Genomic DNA, 16,902 nt, shown 5'->3' on the forward strand with positions numbered 1-16,902 from the left:
AGGGTGGGGCCGCCGCCCGCCTCGCCCCGCCCCCGGGCCCCGCTCTTCTCCCCACCCACCCCTCCCCGCCGGGGCGGCCCCGTGGAAACCCAGGCCCTCGTCCCTCGTGTCTCGCCAGGCTTCGTGAGCTTCGACAACCCGGCCAGCGCACAGACCGCCATCCAGGCCATGAACGGCTTCCAGATCGGCATGAAGAGGCTCAAAGTGCAGCTGAAGCGGCCCAAAGACGCCAATCGCCCATACTGAGCGCCGGCGGGAGCGTCCCCCGGGGGAGACCAGGACTCGCACAGGTAACCGGGGGCAGCCGGGGCGCGGGGACGGGGGGTTGGGGAAGGGACACCGGACGGACCCGCCGCCTCCTCTGGCCTTCTTGAGCTGGACCCTCGCTTGCCTTGGACCCGCTGCGCCCAGCTCGACCTGCTCCTCACCAGGTGCCTAGGGGGCAGGCCTAGAGCTGTGGTCCTACCGGCAGAAATGGGCATGGCCATCCCCCTGTTGCAGAGCCAGGAGAAGCGGAAGTGAGGGAACCTTGCTGAGAAGGTGGGGTGAGCCCTGGTCCTATGCACCCAGGTCTACATAGTAATCCTGTTTGCCGGATGACCCAGGGGTGAGCCTGTGGCAAGTTCGGGGACTGGGAAAGTTTGGTTGGGGGGAGCTGTCCACTTCTCCTGGGGCCTTCTCCTACACTTCCTGGCTCTCTCCCCATCTGTCCTGCCTGGAGGGCTGGTGGTCTTTAGACAGATAACCCCTTCACCTCTCCAATTCTAGAGCCCAGTCGATCTGGGGCAGAAGCTGAGGAGGGTGGTGGCACAGCACTGGGGCCAATTACCGAGCCTGCTTTACAGTGGCCATGAAGAGTGGACAGTTGTCACCTTTCCCTATTCAGTCTTGGTCCTGCTTTGCAGCTGGAGACAAAGCTGCCCACTCCTCTTCCAGGCCGTTTATTCCCCTGGGTGAAGCAGCTTCCTGGGAAAATTAGGGAGGGGGGAGATGTGCCAGGCCTTCAGCCTGGTATCCCACTTTGCTGTGCACTCCTGTAGGCCCAGCTCATGCACATGCCAGAGGCAGGCCTCCCAGCCCTCTGCCCTCCACTCCATCAGCAGTATTGTGCACCAGGTACTGTTAGGAACTCGGGACTCAGCACTGAATAAGATTGACATAAACCTTTGTCCTTAGAAAGGAAGACAGACAATAGACAATGACATATGACCAAAGAGTAAATTATATGGTCAGAATTGTTGGTTACAGTTAAATCAGGTAGTTAGGGTAGACCTTGTTGAGAAAGTGACATTTAAGCAAAGGCTTCAAAAAGGTGAGGTGAGCCATGCCAGCATCTGGAGGAAGGAGTCCTTCATCTGAAGGAACAGCCAGTGCAAAGCCTCCAAGGAGTGGGCGTGGTGGTGCATTTGAGAACAGCAGAACAAGGTGGCTGGAGGGGGACAAGCTTGGGGGCACGGTGGGAGTGGAGATCTGAGACATGAGGAGAGGTGAGGAGGACTGACTCGGGTAGGACCTACGCAGGTCCATTGTAGGACCGTGGCCCCCCCTCTGAAAGGGGGGAGAAGGTGGCGGGGAGCTGTTGGAGAGCTCTGAGTAGAAGAGTGGTGTGACCTACTTGCATTTCAGCATGATCGCTGGTTCCCGTGTTGATAAACAATAGGATGCCAAGCGGAAGTCTAGTGCACAGACCACTCAGTCCAGGGCGACAGCAGTCTATGTGGTAGGAGGGGGTTGTGTTCTTGATGTTCTTGGAAGGCAGAGCCAAGGATACTGTTTATAATGAATTGGAGGGGGTGTGACAGAGGAAGTCGAGGATGACACCCAGGTTTTGGCTGGAGCGACTAAAAGATCAGAGTTGCTGTGACCCGAGATGAAGAGGGGTTGGGGAAAAGACCAGGCACGTGAGAGTTAGACATTCAAGTGGAAGTTCAGAGTCTGGAGTTTGGGAGGGAGAGTTCCAGTTTCCCAATCTTCCCTCAAACGCAGCCGCTGCCAGCAGCCGTCTTGCACCCATCCAGGAGCAGGACTCACCTCTCAAAGTGGGTGCTTGAGCCTCTACTCTCTGCAAGGCAGGAAAAGCAAAACCCACCTCTCCCGCCTCCTGAGTTCCCACCCCTGCCCATCTCTGACTTCCGTGAAGATGCATTCCCACATGTTCATTCCGAGTGGGGCACCTTCCTGGGCTGGGCACTGGGCTTGATGCTGGGACGCAAAGATGAACGGGTCACCCTCCTGCCCGCACGAGCTTCCGACTCTGCAAGCATGGATGGCAGGAAGCAACTTGCAGGTGGGTGTGCTTCCATCAGGGTGAGAGGACCCTTCAGTGAAAGCAGCCCTTTCTGGACAGAGAGCACATTTCCTTTGATAAGCTTAGGTCTGCCACTGAGGCATGACCTCTTGGGCTTCCGTTTCTGCATTAATGAAACCAAGGTGTTGAAGTCATCAGAGGAGGGGGTGTGCTCCAGGGCCATGCCCTGAGATCCTGAGGGGCCCCTGTGGGTGTGTTCTGTGGCTCCCACAGAAGGCAACCTGTCTTAGCCTTCTAGACCTAGATGCCAAGCCGGGATAGAAGCTGTAGGTCAGAGAAGTCCGCAGAGGAGGAGGTAAGTAAGGCAGACTTGTTGGTTGGCACAGAAGGTAAGAGGTGGCCCACAGGGTAGAACCAGCCAGCAGTCCCAGTTGGAGTGAGGGCTTGAGAGGTGTTTAGAAAGCAGAGGGCTTCTTCCTCCAGGGAAAACGAAAGCCAGACAGATGAGAACCCGGACTTCACGTGCTTATCACGCACGAAGCACCATTCCTACAGGTAACAAGTCTTAAGGTGTAACGGTATAGCTGTGACTGCCTCTAACGTGGGTAGTGTTATCACCCCATTTAAAGACAGAACACAAAAGAGGAAGTCACTTGCCCATCAGCCACTGAGTGGTAGAGCCGTGATTTGAAGCCGTGGCCCAGTTACAGGGGCTGTGCTCTTCATGCCTTTAAGTAAGGAGAGTGATAACTTCCCCACTGGTATCCTCACCCCAACCCTTCTACCCCAGAGTCTTGTCCTTAAGTCCTCTCACGTCTCTGGACTCCTTCCTACTAAGCAGCCTTCCAAAAAAACGATGACGCAACATAACTCCCACAAATAACGCTGACCTTTAATCCATTTAGACAGAATTTAACGAAAGGGGATTTCAGGCTTTCCAACCTAAGACTGCTAGAGGCTGTCACAGAAGGAGGCGTTAAGACAAGACTCGGGCTACAGTGAGAAGTGAAGGAAACAACGTGCAAAAGCAGCTAAAATATTCAGGATTTTACTGACCAGTAAATGAGGAGTCCTGGGTGCTCAGAAGGGCAGGGCTAATCTGAGCAGTGGTGGAGAGCCAAGCTGTAGCTAGGAGCAAAGGGGCAATGGGGAGGAGGGGACCTCAGGGCCTGGCTGGCCACCGGCAGTGGTGAAGGCAAAAGTCACAGTGAGGGGGCCGGGGCCCGGCCAGAACAGAAGTGTGGCCGGTCTAGGGGAGGAGAGCAGCCCCGGGCAGGGCAGCTTGAAGGAGCGTAGTTGGGTGTGGGTTCTCTCATAAGATGAAGCCCAGGTAGGCTGGGATGGGGTGGAGTTGGATCCCTTGGTTCTCTGCATCCTGATGCCTCCTGACTGCCCCTCTGGCTGCTTGGGCTCATTATCTCATGTCGAGGTGGGAGGTTCTCCAAGAAATCTTTACTAGGAAACTAAGAGGAAGGAAGCAAAGGCAGGAGGACGGGGCAAAAATCAGACACGCCAGGTCTACAGCGAGTGAGCAGAACCCTCAAGTCCCTTGTCCTGCCCCAGAGATCAGTAACATATGCTGGGCCCTAAGCTGAGGGCAGGTGTGGAGACTCCTAACTCTGGTTCTGTGGCTGGAGGACACTGAGCAGCATGTATGACCACTGGGAGTCCTCTCTCTTCTGGGCCCTGGGCTGTGGCTCTGAGTGTACTTTTGCATGGTGTCTGCCCTGAGCTGTGCAGGTATGGGTGCTTTGGGCCTGATTTGCACAGGGCTGGGCCATGGCTTTGGGCCTTGGCCTTCTGTGGCTGGAGCCCAGCTGTGTTTAGAACCTGGCATCTGGATTGGCTTAGGTGACCAGGTGAGCTGATTTCCTCTCCCAGGTCATGAGTTGGAGCTTCCCAGGCCTGATTCAAGCTCCCTCGCTGGTCAGTGACCCCACTGCCACCTCTGAGGCTGTACATTGTGAGAATCTTTGAGAGGGTAGCCAAGAAGAGGTCACCCCTGCATGCAGAGGCCCAGCTGCTCCCCAGGGAAGAGAGTAGCCCGACAATCAGCTGTGTGACTGTGTGTTTGTGTTTGGAGGCCAAGCATGTGTGTGTGTGTGAGAGGCGAGCAGGCACGAGGAGGTCCCCACACTGGCTTTGAGAGGTGCTGTGGGATATAGTCAGGCTTGGGGTCCTCAGGGCCCAGGACAGCACAGGCACCAAAGGGCAGCTAGGCGCAAACTTGGGGCAGGCAAAGGAGCTAGTCCAGTGGGGAGGAATGGGCAGCCATGAAATGCTCAGGACTGGAGGGCTGGGAAGAGGAGGGGAGTTCCACAGGGGGGTCCCTTATTTGCAGTTGCCAGAGCTGACACCTGGTGGCACTGCCCTCCTCGGTTCTCAGGCCTCTTCTCCCACCCCAAGGGATCAGCCCATTCATTGGATATCCTGGGTGGGTCTAAGGGTTTGCTTTTGGGAAAGGCTGGAGATGTGGTGTGTCAGAACTTCTCGGCCACACGATGGGCCCCGGTCTCAGTGAGGGAGATCTGCTGTTGGAAAAGCAAGAGCTCAGCCTGACGGGCAGGCAGGCAGGGGGCGTGGAGGAAGAGCTCCCTCTAGGAAGGCAGAGCTGGAGGCTGGGTCACCCCTCAGCTACCAGCTAGCTTATCCACAGTGACATTTCAGGGCCCGGGTTTCCCTTCCACACTCCCTAAAGAAAGACACCAAGCGTAGAGTGGAAGTCTGCTCTGTGCAGAAGCCTAGTGGATTGAGAGCCCTGCGGATAAGCCAAGTGCAGTGGCTTCGGCGCAGACCCAAGTGCCGCAGGGGAGCAGGGGCTGGGCAGCAAGCTCAAGGGTAACCATGAGGGTAGTGCTGGGGACCCCAAATCCCCAGGTTGGGGCAGAGGACCGTGAAGTGGTGAGGAGTACAGAGGATAACTCAAAGTGGGAACATTTAATGATGCCTGACAGGAAGGGGAGTCAGCCTCAACCATTGGGGCTCCACCAGGAAAGAAGGCAGGTAAGGGCCTGTGATATGGGTCAGTCTAGAAAGATACACATGCAGGGGTTTAGGGAATGGAGAAGGACGAGGTGGAGTAAGGGAGGTCAGCAGAGCTGGAGTGACAGCGGCAGAGGCTGGAGACCTGTGGCCAGAGCACCTCCCACCCTGGTGGACCTTCCTTTTTCGTGTTACCCACCCTGCAGGATGCTCTGTAGTCTTCCATTTGGCCCTGTCATGCGTCAGCACTGTGGAGCCTTCCTAAGCCTTCACAGGCCTGGAAGCAGCTACCCTTAGGCCACATGGGCCACCTTGGGAGCAAAGCAAAGGGTATGAAGTGATCATGAAATGAAATCAGCGATGCCGAGGCGTGTTTATAGAATTCCAGTAACATTGATGTGATTTGCTCTCCATCTCAAAACTGAACATGTTCATTTTCTGAAGGTTCTGAGAAAAGAGGGTTGAGGCAGAACAGAAGAGGAGAGAGAACCATAGCACCACGCAGTGGGTGCTCGTGCTGTGGAGACGCCCTTCCCTGGGAATGGTGGCCGAGGCGGGACCAAAGGGGTGGGAGGGCCCAGTTGCTGTCAGTGTGGACTGCACTGCAGCAGCAAAGTGCTCCGTGGATGGACCCTTCGGATACAAGTCACCTTAGCCAGCCTCTGATCTACCCTGCAATTCAGGGCCACCCTGACAGACTCCCCCTGCTGGTCCACAGGCTGATGCCCCAGAAGGCTGGGGTGGGGTGAGGAGAGCATGGCCCCCACCCCCGTCCCCGGGAGGGAGAAACGTGGGTGATACAGAGCAGAGAGAGTGCTTCCTGATCTGCTTGCTGGCCACGGTGGTTTGAGGGGCTGTTGTACTTTTTCCTAGCCCTCTTGCCAAACTGCCCACACCCCTCCTCCTCTTCCTAAAGCATGATGGATGCCCTTAGTGGCCCTGTGTAAGGTTCTGCTACTGTTCACAGTGGATCACATGTCTGCATAAACAACCGTGTGTGTGTGTACGTGCGTGCGTGTGTGTTGATGTGCCCATGTCCTTTGTCTGCCGGCTTCCTCCATCCTTGGGTTCGTTTCAGTTCTCTTATGATTTGACTGCTGTTCTCTCATCCGAGCTTTCAGATTGATGCTGTGGTCTGGTGCTGTATAAATATTTTTCCTTTTGATTTTGTTTTAACTTTTCCTTGCCCTTTTTCACCCTCAACCCAACTGTCCCTGCCCTTCCACACTCCCCAACCCCACCCGACCTGCCCCCACCTCTCCCCTCCCCCACACTCTCTTGTCCTCTCTTTCTCTCTCTCTCTCTCTACATATATAAATATATATAAAAATCTTTTCTTCTTTTGTCATTCAATCAAATTCCAACAACCCAACCAGGGCCAGTCAAATCCACCACAGTCTCGCGCTGAGCTAGGAATAAAGTTCACGTAATCACATGAGAGTGGAGAAAACAGTCCCCCATCCGTAAGTTCAAATCAACTCAAAGTTCACAGTGTGACATGATGGCGTCATGTAACAAGGCTAAGAATCGGTTGCATGACAATTGCCGTCAAGTTTCGTGGAGGTGCTGTGATTGGAGCGTTTTTCTTGGATGTTGTATCAGTTGATGATTGGCCAGTCATGATCACACGTGCATTTTCTTGACTTTTGTGCTGCCACAATCTTTTTTGCTGTGCTCATTTTTGTTTTGTTCTTGGTGCTTGCAGTGGTTTTACTTTCTGTTGTTTGGTTTTTCTTGTTCAGCGTTTTTTATGCTTCTCTAGATGTCACATAGAGAAAAAAACAAAACAAAAGAACAAAAAAATAGTAAAAATAAAGATGAATTCCTGAATTATCAAACCTGGGATCATTTAACTATGCAAACCATTATTTTTTTTTCTTAAAATTAAGGAAAACATCTTAAAAATATATCTATGCGTGGTTGATTTACTTGCACTTGAAACTATTGTGATTTTATTTTTTTCTAGAAATTTGGGGGCCTTTTTCAATTGACACTTTCCTAGGTCTGGTCTTTTTCCAGTTAGGCTATTTTAAATCTCACTTCAAAAGGAAAAACAAAAACAAAAACAAAAAAACCAAAATCTCTACTGTTATAGAATGATTAAAAAAAAAAATTCTAAACCAAAAACTAGAGTACAAAGCCAGAGGCCTCTGAGAGAGAGCCTGGTAACAATTGTAAGGTTTGTATTGTAGCCACTTCTGCTAAATTAAATGTGGGGTGGGGAGGTGGGGGACTGGGGGTTGGCGGGGGGGCTTTTTGGTTGGTTTGGAAAAAAACAGTACTGACAAAAGCAAAATGCACCTTTTTGTTTACAACTGAAAAAGGGTCCTTGACAAGTGTTTTTTAATTTTATTATTATTTTCTTTGGTGTTGTAATTGTTTAGACTGCTGTGTACGGTTTGCTGTTTGTTGAATCAACAGTGTGAAAAACCTGCCAGCATGGATTGATATACGCATGACGTTGTCCCCTCAACTGGGGGCTTTGCAGTTCTAACTCTCTTGATGTAACCGGTCACCCCCATGTACAAGTGGAGGCTGCTTGCTATACTGGAGATGAGTCTCATTTGTTAATTCACAATGATTAAGCATTCTCCTTCTGATTCTAGTCAGATCATGATTTTTTTTTTCTTAAAAGCAAAACAAAACATCAAAAAAAGTCACCACTCAGAAAATCGAGAACTGAGTTAATTTTTTAAGCTTGATGATGAAATCCGTTCTAACTTTTTTTAGGTTCTCCCAACCGCTCCCTTGAAGTTCCGAATCTCCTCTAAATTCCCTGGCATGTATGAGAAAAATATTACGTGTGTGTGTGTGTATGTGTGTATCTATGCATATACATACACACATATCCATGTATATCCACATATGTGCAGGTGAATATATTCTACACATATATCCAGATATACATATATATACATAGCCTCGCAAATAGTTACTGATCTTGGGAAAGAAGCGGTTGGCTGGAAACTGGGCAAAGGTTCAGCGAAATTCATGTTACGGATGTCTTGCTTCTTTTCCTCGAGCAGGGGAGGAGTGGGCTGGGCTGCTAGATTTTTTTTGCTGTCTTGTTTGCTAGGCTTCTGTATACATATTGTATCTGGGCTAGATCCCTCAGACATCAGTTTAATTGTGAATTCATATCCCACAGTCCCAAATTCTTCCTTTAGATCTAGCCACCGCCCCCATTCCAGAACTCTAAAGGAACCCAAATCGAGAGCCCTCTTCCAGCCACCAAATCTCAGCTACAACCCTCACCACTAGACCTCCAGTGGTTTCTTACTCTGAACAGAGGAGTCAATTTCTTTTTTATGTATCATGATCATGACTAATTCTCATATTGGTCTCTCCCCTCCCTCCCGCCATCCCCCAAAGCTCCTACCCTAACCCCAGAGGCAGGGTCCTTTTGGTGTTTGGATGCATTTTGTGTTTCCTCTCTTGGCTTAATCAGCCCTGATTTTCTTCATTTTAGGGCAGGATGCTGAACGGGCTACATTAAAAAACAAACCTCTCTCTATATATATTTATAAATGAGAACTGTTGGATGACACCTTTGACATATCAGCCAATATCAATCAAGCTGAAGACTCCAGACACTCTCTGTGACTGTAACATTTCTTCAAGGAAAGTATAGCGTCTGTGGAGTTCAGAGGGCACGTGTTTGGGGGAAATATATATATGACACAAAGAAGAAGAAGATGAAGAAAAATGAGAAAAAAAAACACAAAAAAGGCAACTTTAAAACAAAATAACTTGAGACCAGATGGGGAGGCTGAAAGGCTGGGAAGAGGGAAGAGACGCTGCTTACCGATCCCCGGGGCTTTTCCAGCCCATGGGCCCTGAGGCAGGCTGGGGCAAGCGGTGTGGCGGGGCCTGGTCCCCAGGGGGCGGCGGGGAGGCCGCCGCCGAGCATCTCTATCTGTCATTCCTTTAGCTATTTAGGGACCAAAGGACCAAACTTTTTATTGCAGCTGTGTAGCTCTATGCCCAATAGAGGGGGATGGAGGAGACCCTCCTTCCTGCCTCATGGCTGTTCTTGAAACAGCTTAGAGCGATTCTATGAAAAATGTAATAAAAAAATTAAAAAAAAAAAAAAAACAAAAAAAGTAAAAATAATGCTTCAATGCTTTTAAAACAGCAAGATAATAGTTCTTTGATACTTTGAGAGGCGCTTTGATTACCCTCATTCAAGTCTATGACACTTTCCTATGGTTTTCTGTATTATATGTCTGGACGGAGCTGTTAAGATGAACAAATTGGTGGATCTTTGGGGAAAGCAACAAAAATATTAAAACGCATTAACCGTGAAGTGTGAGAAAACAAGGAGGGGACAAAAGGGACTTACAAGGCAAGATACTTGTTGTGGAAAGTCTGTAAATGCTTCTAACTTTTCCCCCTCTTAAAATCATAATAGTTGTACAGAATTTTAAAAAGGAGAAGTTTAAAATACCTATATAATAGAAGAAAAATTAGAGGAAAGCAAAAAATAAAAAAAAATAAAAAAGGAAAAAAAAAACCTATAGACGTTAGCGTTACTGCTAAAATCCCAGATGTTGTAGGACTGTACTTTTTGTAGAGTTTAGACTGAGCATCGATCCCTTCTCCCGCGAGTGCTGTCGGACGCCGTGGACCCCGAGGGCCAGGCCGGACTCGCCCAGACCTGCGGGCTCCTAGCCGCCCACCGCCGGTGGGGACCGCGCCGTCGCGGGAAGGCCGCCGCCCGCCCTCGCCTGCTTCGCTCGGGAGCTGCGCGCGCTAGCCCGCTCTCCGCAAGCCCTCGACACCTGCCGCTTCACTCGCCTTCCATGCTTGCTCCAGAGACTTTCCGGGCAAGGGAGACCTGGGAAATTCATCTTAAAACAACTAAACAACACACACACACACACAAAAACCTTAAACAAGAGAGAGAAAAATAAACAATCTTTGAAGAATTTCTGAAACTGTTTACAAGGAATTTTGAAAAACAGGGATGTTTAAATGATGCCGGCTCTGTTTTTCTGTAAATAAATTTGCATATTTTGTAGGACTTTTAATTGTAATGATAGAGAAAAAACAAGGAAAACTATTTAATGAAAGCACGATATTTATCTTTGGTAAATGACTTTAGAGCAGTTAAAGACATTGCTTAAAAAACTCAGAATCAGAAAAAACACTGAATTATTTAAGAACACATATATTTTAAAGTATAACATATTTATTATAATTTATTTGCGCCGTTGGGAAGACTTGCTTTGGCATTCTGCCTTGATATCCTCCTTTCATTGATGTCCAGGTCATCTGGAGGCCAGGAGGCTCTCGGACCTACCATTTTTCCCTTTTTTTTTCCGCTTTAGAAGAACAACTGTCTGGTTCCTCTTAGGCCTCCTGCCTTTTCTTTCTTTCTATCTATTTTGTTAGTTAATCATTATTTTTAAAATTTTCTTTTTCTTTCTCTTGGCTCCTCCTTTTAGGATGTCCAAATGTAAAAAAAAAAAAAAAAACAGCCGCAGTTCAGTACAACTGCTCTTTTCACACTCAACTCCCTAAAACTCCTTGTAACCTTCTGTAACTATTGGATGACGCTTTCTCCAGCTTAGCCCTAAATAAAGCACAGTTTAAAAAAAAAATCACAACGAGACTCTTTGGTAGTCTGTGCTTTTCAGAATCTGGCCGGCTGTGTCTTACAGCCCCAAGGCTGACCCCCTGGAGGTGGCCTGGTCCTGCTCTCCCTGGAGTCTGTGTGACACCCTGGCCCTCTTTGGAGTGCTTTTTTGGAGGCAATGGGGGCAAGAAAAGGAAGTCCCGTTGCACATATGAAACATCTCTCCACTGGTGGGAGGTCTCTGCAAGTCTCCATTGCAAAGCCATTCTTTTGGTTCCTGGGCAGGGAAGGCCACAATACCCAGACACAACAAAGTTCCCCTTTCCTCTGTGACAGAAGGAAACTGAGGCCACCTGACCTGAGCTGGGTTGGGGGTGAAGCACTGTGAGGAGCTTGGCAAGGAGGCAGTGGAGGCAGGGACCACAGTAAAGGAAGGATGAGGACACAAGCCTAAACTTGCCTCAAAGCATTTTCTCTTGGTCCTGCACCTTCCACTGTGTTGACAGTTTGCACTGATGGAGAAAACTGAGTTCTGGAGGATACCCCCAGAGTCACGGTTCTGGTGGAAGGGGGTGTAGACGGAGGAGCTTCCTGGAGTGCTCCCACCTGTCTCCCTTGCCGTAGAGAGATGTCCAGACCCTGAAAGCCAGAAGATGGGTGGGAAGGAAAGTGTGTGTGTGTGTCTGTGTGCATGCGTGTGCGTGTTGGGGTGGGGTTTCCTAAGGAGGAAGGATGGGGACCAGGACTTGGGGGTGGAGAGGTGGCAAGGAGGGAGCAGGTCCCTCTGAGGTGAGAGCCTAGACAGAGGCAGCTCAGCCACCAGGCTTCATCAGGCTGTCCTGGGGCGGAACTTCTCTGGCCTGTCTCCCCACCCTCGCCTGCAGCCTGCTCCGGGAATGGGGAGAGCTCAGCGAGCGGCTCCATCTCTTTCCACGTGAGGGGCCAGGCAAGCCTCCCTGTTTCCGGTGCTCGGACAGAGAGAAAACAGGAGTGCTAGGAGATGAGGATCCTTGTCGGTCTCTCCTGTGGGAGAAGAGGGAGGGCTTCAGCCCTCAGATGTCTTCTCTGAAGCGGGGTGATAGCACAGATCCGAGCCCCAGCTCCAGAGTCACACCTGGATGCCGTATTCCATCCTCTGTCCCCATCTCTGTTCCCAAGGCCAAGGGCCAAGTAAGTTCCTGTTTCTCACACGAACTTGTGGAATGTTACCCTGAATGCATTAGGAAATGGGACAGGCCTTCAAGCCTTGACTTAACTGTGGAGATGGCTCCAAGATGAGACCCTCAGTGTCCCCTAAAGTAACCCCACTTTCCCTGCCCACGAGGCTGCGAGGTCAGGTGATAGATACGCTGCTTTGCTCATTCTGGGGAGCTGGTGGGGAGCTGGACTCTGAAGGACTTCACTGCAAGGGGGTGAGTCACGTCACACCGGGTGTTACGCTGCCCTGTGAGGGACCGGAAGGTGTTTCCTAAGGAATTCTCTGGGCTTTTACACCTCAGATTATTCAAAACCATGGTTTCTGTTGGACACTTGCAGCTGAAAGCCAGTGAGTCTGTCAGAGGAGAACAGCCTTCACATCCCCTCTCCCTGCCACTCTCAGACCCCAGAGAGCATCACAGGCCTCGCCTCCCTTTGGGCGCCCTTCTCTGGGGCACAGCTCTCCCCCAGCCTCCACTGCGGAGGCTCAGAGGAGCTGCCCCCAGGGAGCGGGGCCATGAAGGGGCTTGGCCAGTTGAGCTCTGTTCCAGGTACCGTTGACCGAGAGAATAGATGAAAACACGGGGCCCAGATGTGAACCTGCTATTCTAGAAAATAATCCTCTACTTAAAACCACACACCAAATGACTAATGAATGCACAGCATATTTGAGAGAGAACACAATTTATTGACCTCCTGGGGGAAAGTCACAGATTCTTTGAAAACTTGCTGAAAACTCTCAGGTCACTTTGCCCACAACTACAGGGAGTTCAGGGACCTGCAGCTCATGCATCATTTCCCGGCGCAGAACCCCTGATTTGCAATGTTATTTAAGAAAACCCAAGACACAATTCTAGGGCTTGTATCCCTCTGTTAGCACTCTGCCTTCAGTTTGTGATCTCTTCTCAGCGCCTCCATTTAAGATTTTTGCTGGGGCTCCTGGGTGGCTCAGTTGGTTAAGCTTCTGACTCGTGTGCCCAGCTCAGGTTGTGATCTTACGGTTTGTGGGATGGAGCCCTGCATCCCGCTCTGCGCTGACAGCAAGGAGCCCACTTGGGATTCTCCCCCCACCCCCGCCCCGTCCACTCCCCACCTCTTCCTCTCTCAAAATAAATAAAGACTTTTTGCTTGTTATCATACATTTTTTATTTCAGGCATAATGAACAGTAGAGATATTTGCATAAAGAACCTCCATGTACCACCAGGCTTTAACATACATCAACTCATGAGTTATTTTGAAGCAGATCCCGGATATCAAGTCATTTCGTCGGTAGATATATTGGGTTACCCTCAACCTTTCTGAGGCAGCACACTGATGTCCAGAGGCTGGCCGTGGCCTATGGGTCAGCTGCATCCTTGCTGCAGCTGTTGGGGGAACTGGTGGCCTCCCCCAGCCTCACCCAAGGGTAGGTGCTGGCTCCTGGCTAGACTCCCCCAGGCCTCCCTCCAGCCCCTGATCCTGGTGACTTCCTAAAGCCTTCAGCTCTTCACCCACTCTTTGTATTCACTTTTCTCTCCCTTCCCCCTTTCTCTCTCCGTGATACTAATATGGAAAGAATATGTTTACTGAGAACTTGTAGTTAATAGCTCCCATCTCCTTCTGGGTTTTTATAAAGATCTGACATTTTTCCTATTCTGAGCTGGTTCCCACGCACTCCTGCACACAGAGTACAGTGAGACCCAGACACACCAGAGCTTTCCCACCCACACGAGTGCCTCCAGGTCCTCCTTCCACCTGCCTTCCAAGCTCTGCTGTCGCTGGGCTGGGTGACTCTACAGCTTCCTCTGGCATGAGGTCTGCTGGGCCAGTGTTGGAATTAGACCAGGTTGAACCCAAAGGAGCATTCTCCACAAGGGTAAGGCAGTTATGAGACTTCTGGGCAGTGAGCTCAGGGACCCAGCCCTGCCCAAGGTGACATCTCAGACTTGGCTGTGCATACCATCTATCTCACAAAATGGAATCCACCCCTGTATAAAAATTATTAGCTACCATCGGTATCCCCCCCTTGGGAGACCATTCATTGCTGGCAATCAGACATTCAGTCACTGTTGATTCACTGTCTGCAAGGAGGAAGGAGGGAAGGAAGGGAGGAAAGCACAAACTTCAGACAATTGAGGGCATGTTCCAAAGCGGTAGGTGTTCTGGAAATGCTTTGTAAGTAATAGTAGAACATTTGGATAAGTGTGTAGCCAACACACTTATTCTCTCTCCCCCATCCTCTCAGTGTCTGGGCTTCAGGCCTGGCTGGCGAGGGGCTGGGTGGCTGGACAGCCAGTCCCAGCACCCCAGGCCCCTCATCACCTCATCTCCTCTTCCCTCATGCTAGCCTAACTCCTCATCCCTTTGGGGAGCTCCCAACATCCCCCTCTGGGCTTGCAGCCTTTGTGAGGGTCCACTCAAGATTTGCCCAGACCAGGAGGAGGCTTAGAGACCAGTGTATCAGAGTGAAGAAGGCATGGCCTTTGACGGCTGATGAGTTGCAAATCCCAATTCACTCAAATATCTTCTGTGTCAGTTTAGAAAAGTTACCTAACCTCTCCCAGCCTCAATCTCCTTCTCTTTAAATCGGAGATAATACTACCACCACCCCAAGAGTTGTGAGGAGTGAATGAGGCACAGCCATGCATAGCAACATCCCCCTCCCCTCTCAAGGATTCTGAGCTGTAAGCTATTCTATAGATAGAATACTGTGGATATTCAGAATGAATAGTTCAGGCTTTGGTCCTCTTCTTCCCTTTCCGTGGTTCCATTCCATTGACACTTCATGTCCCAACGGAAGCAAGCTTGAACTTGACATCAGACCACTGTAAGCCATCTTCGCATGGTCCAGTCAGCCTTGCGACACTCCCAGAGAACTGCTGTCATGCTGAGGTGCACACACCTCTGTCTCTCCCTGTTCACACTCTTTTCCAAGGACCCCAATTAGCTGCTACTCCTATGCCCCTTCTTCTCTTTGCCCTTTCTCCCAAGAGCATTCCTGGTGCCATTGTGGCTGTTCTTGTCTACAGCTAATCTCTCGGTTCATATGGCCTCAGGCTGCATATTAATTTAGTTTTCGGATTTTTTAAAATGTTACTTTTTTTTTGAAAAGTGAACATCCATTTATTTCAAAATTCAGAAAGTATGAAGAAGTATACCATGAAAAGTCTTCCCACCTCTGAATCCAGCTACCCCTTCCAGCCAGTCGTTCCTGTCACCCCGTTTAAATGTGTGATGTGGGGTGCTTTGGTATAAGGGACTCAGCCGTGGTCCCCATTTGCAGTGGGGAATCCAGAGCCAGGTAGCGACGGGCCTGGGCTCCGACAGCTGGCCTGTGGCGTTCTCGGCAGATGAGCCCCGGGGATGCTCAGGCCCCGCCGGCTAGGAGGAGTCACCCTGTCAGCTGGGCTCTCCTCTCGGAGCCACAGCTGTGGCTCCCACTTATGGGCGCTGCTCAGAGCCAGACCCTGTGTTGAGTTACTCAGTTAGAATCTCCTCTCATTCTCTGAGGTGGATGTTCTCTCTATTTAAAGATGAGGAAACAGGCTCAGTGAGGAGCCGTCCCTTGTCCAGATGACCCAGAGTCAGGGTTCAAGCCCAGGGCTGTCTGCAGAGTGATGCTCTTAATCTCTGCATCCCAGCTCCAGGGCTGTGAACCCTCCTCACAGCTGCGTCCTTCAACACTTGTGTCCTGCCTCCTATCTCCCTGCTTCTCACGGTTTTCCCAACAATCCAATTTCACCTTTAGGAACCGCATCATCTATGTTGACTCAGGTATGAGTCCTGTCCTTTCCTCCCCTCCTGCATCAGCTGGGCTGGAGCTGGGGTTCTTAGAGATGAATGGCTGACACGTTACTACACGTGTTGCTAGCGAATCCATAGTTCTCCCTGCCTAGGAGCGTGGAGGGAGAAAGCAAAACCCAAAGAGCCAGTTAGCTTTTATCCTTTTTTTAAAATTTAAAAAAATTTTTTAATGTTTATTTATTTTTGAGACATAGAGAGACAGAGAGAGAACAAGGGAGGGGCAGAGAGAGAGGGAGACACAGAATTCAAAGCAGGCTTCAGGCTCCGAGCAGTCAGCACAGAACCCGACGCGGGGCTCGAACCCACGAACCATGAGATCATGACCTGAGCAGAAGTCGGACGCTTAACCAACTGAGCCACCCAGGCGCCCCTAGATTTTATTCTTAACCAGAAGAGGGGGTTCAGTAAAAATAAATGGAGTATTTATTAATAGTTGATGTAGCCACCTGAGGTTCAAATCCTGTTGAGCTCGTGTCAGCTCTGTTTACCCCAGTACACTGCACTCTGCGGGAAACTATAAGCAAACTCTCCAGATCAACGCTCGCTGGTTTGACACCACTCAAATTCAAGGGGGAAGCTTTAAACACTTCTGAGGGCCCCATACTCCACTAATTGAGGTACGAGGATTCTTCTTGTCTCCAGAGTCTCCACGTGAATCACAGTCAGAGGCTTGGGGAAGGTAAGTTACTTGCCCAAAATCACACTGCAGGAAAGTAACGGAGGCCAGATAAGAAATCAGCTGCCGTCCTTCCCCCATGTGAGGTTCCCTGACAAGCAAGGACAACTGTGGAATAGTGTGGTGCAGGAGTCGGGGTGACCCTGAGGATGGAAAGCAAGGGGTCCAGTCTAGGGAGGAGACACTTGGGCTGAGTGTTGGAGGGTCAGCCCGGACGGAGGAGTCCATGGGCAGACTTTCTGAAGGACTGTCAGACGTCTTAGGAAGGCGGGGAATATGCTGGAGAAGATGCGGGCCTTGTTTAACCGCCCCCGCCCCCACCCCCCCCAACTGATGACCCAGACGTTGTCCTGGCTATTTCACTGATGCCATCCCAGTTACCTTCCTGATACCCCTGGACCTGGTTTTACAGGTGTGTGCTGACAGTGACCCGGTGC

At 50.5% G+C, this 16,902-nt stretch overlaps 1 protein-coding gene across 44 annotated transcripts in view; it reads left to right on the forward strand.

Moving 5' to 3' along the window:
* CELF4 (CUGBP Elav-like family member 4) overlaps positions 1-10,842 on the forward strand; it is a 295,231-nt gene extending 284,389 nt beyond the window's left edge. For 38 of the 44 annotated variants that reach the window (XM_029921688.1, XM_029921677.1, XM_029921681.1 and 35 more), the window contains 2 exons: positions 119-290; positions 8,700-10,842. In XM_029921688.1, coding sequence (XP_029777548.1) covers positions 119-246 — 128 coding nt within the window. In that variant the 3' untranslated portion in view covers positions 247-290; positions 8,700-10,842. Of the gene's footprint in view, positions 1-118; positions 291-6,606; positions 6,694-8,699 lie in introns of those variants that run through there. The other 6 variants (XM_029921678.1, XM_029921680.1, XM_029921679.1 and 3 more) reach the window with 2 other exon arrangements.
* The last annotated feature ends 6,060 nt before the right edge of the window (positions 10,843-16,902 follow it).

Source organism: Suricata suricatta, chromosome 14 (genome assembly GCF_006229205.1).
Source record: "Suricata suricatta isolate VVHF042 chromosome 14, meerkat_22Aug2017_6uvM2_HiC, whole genome shotgun sequence".
Lineage (NCBI taxonomy): Eukaryota > Metazoa > Chordata > Mammalia > Carnivora > Herpestidae > Suricata > Suricata suricatta.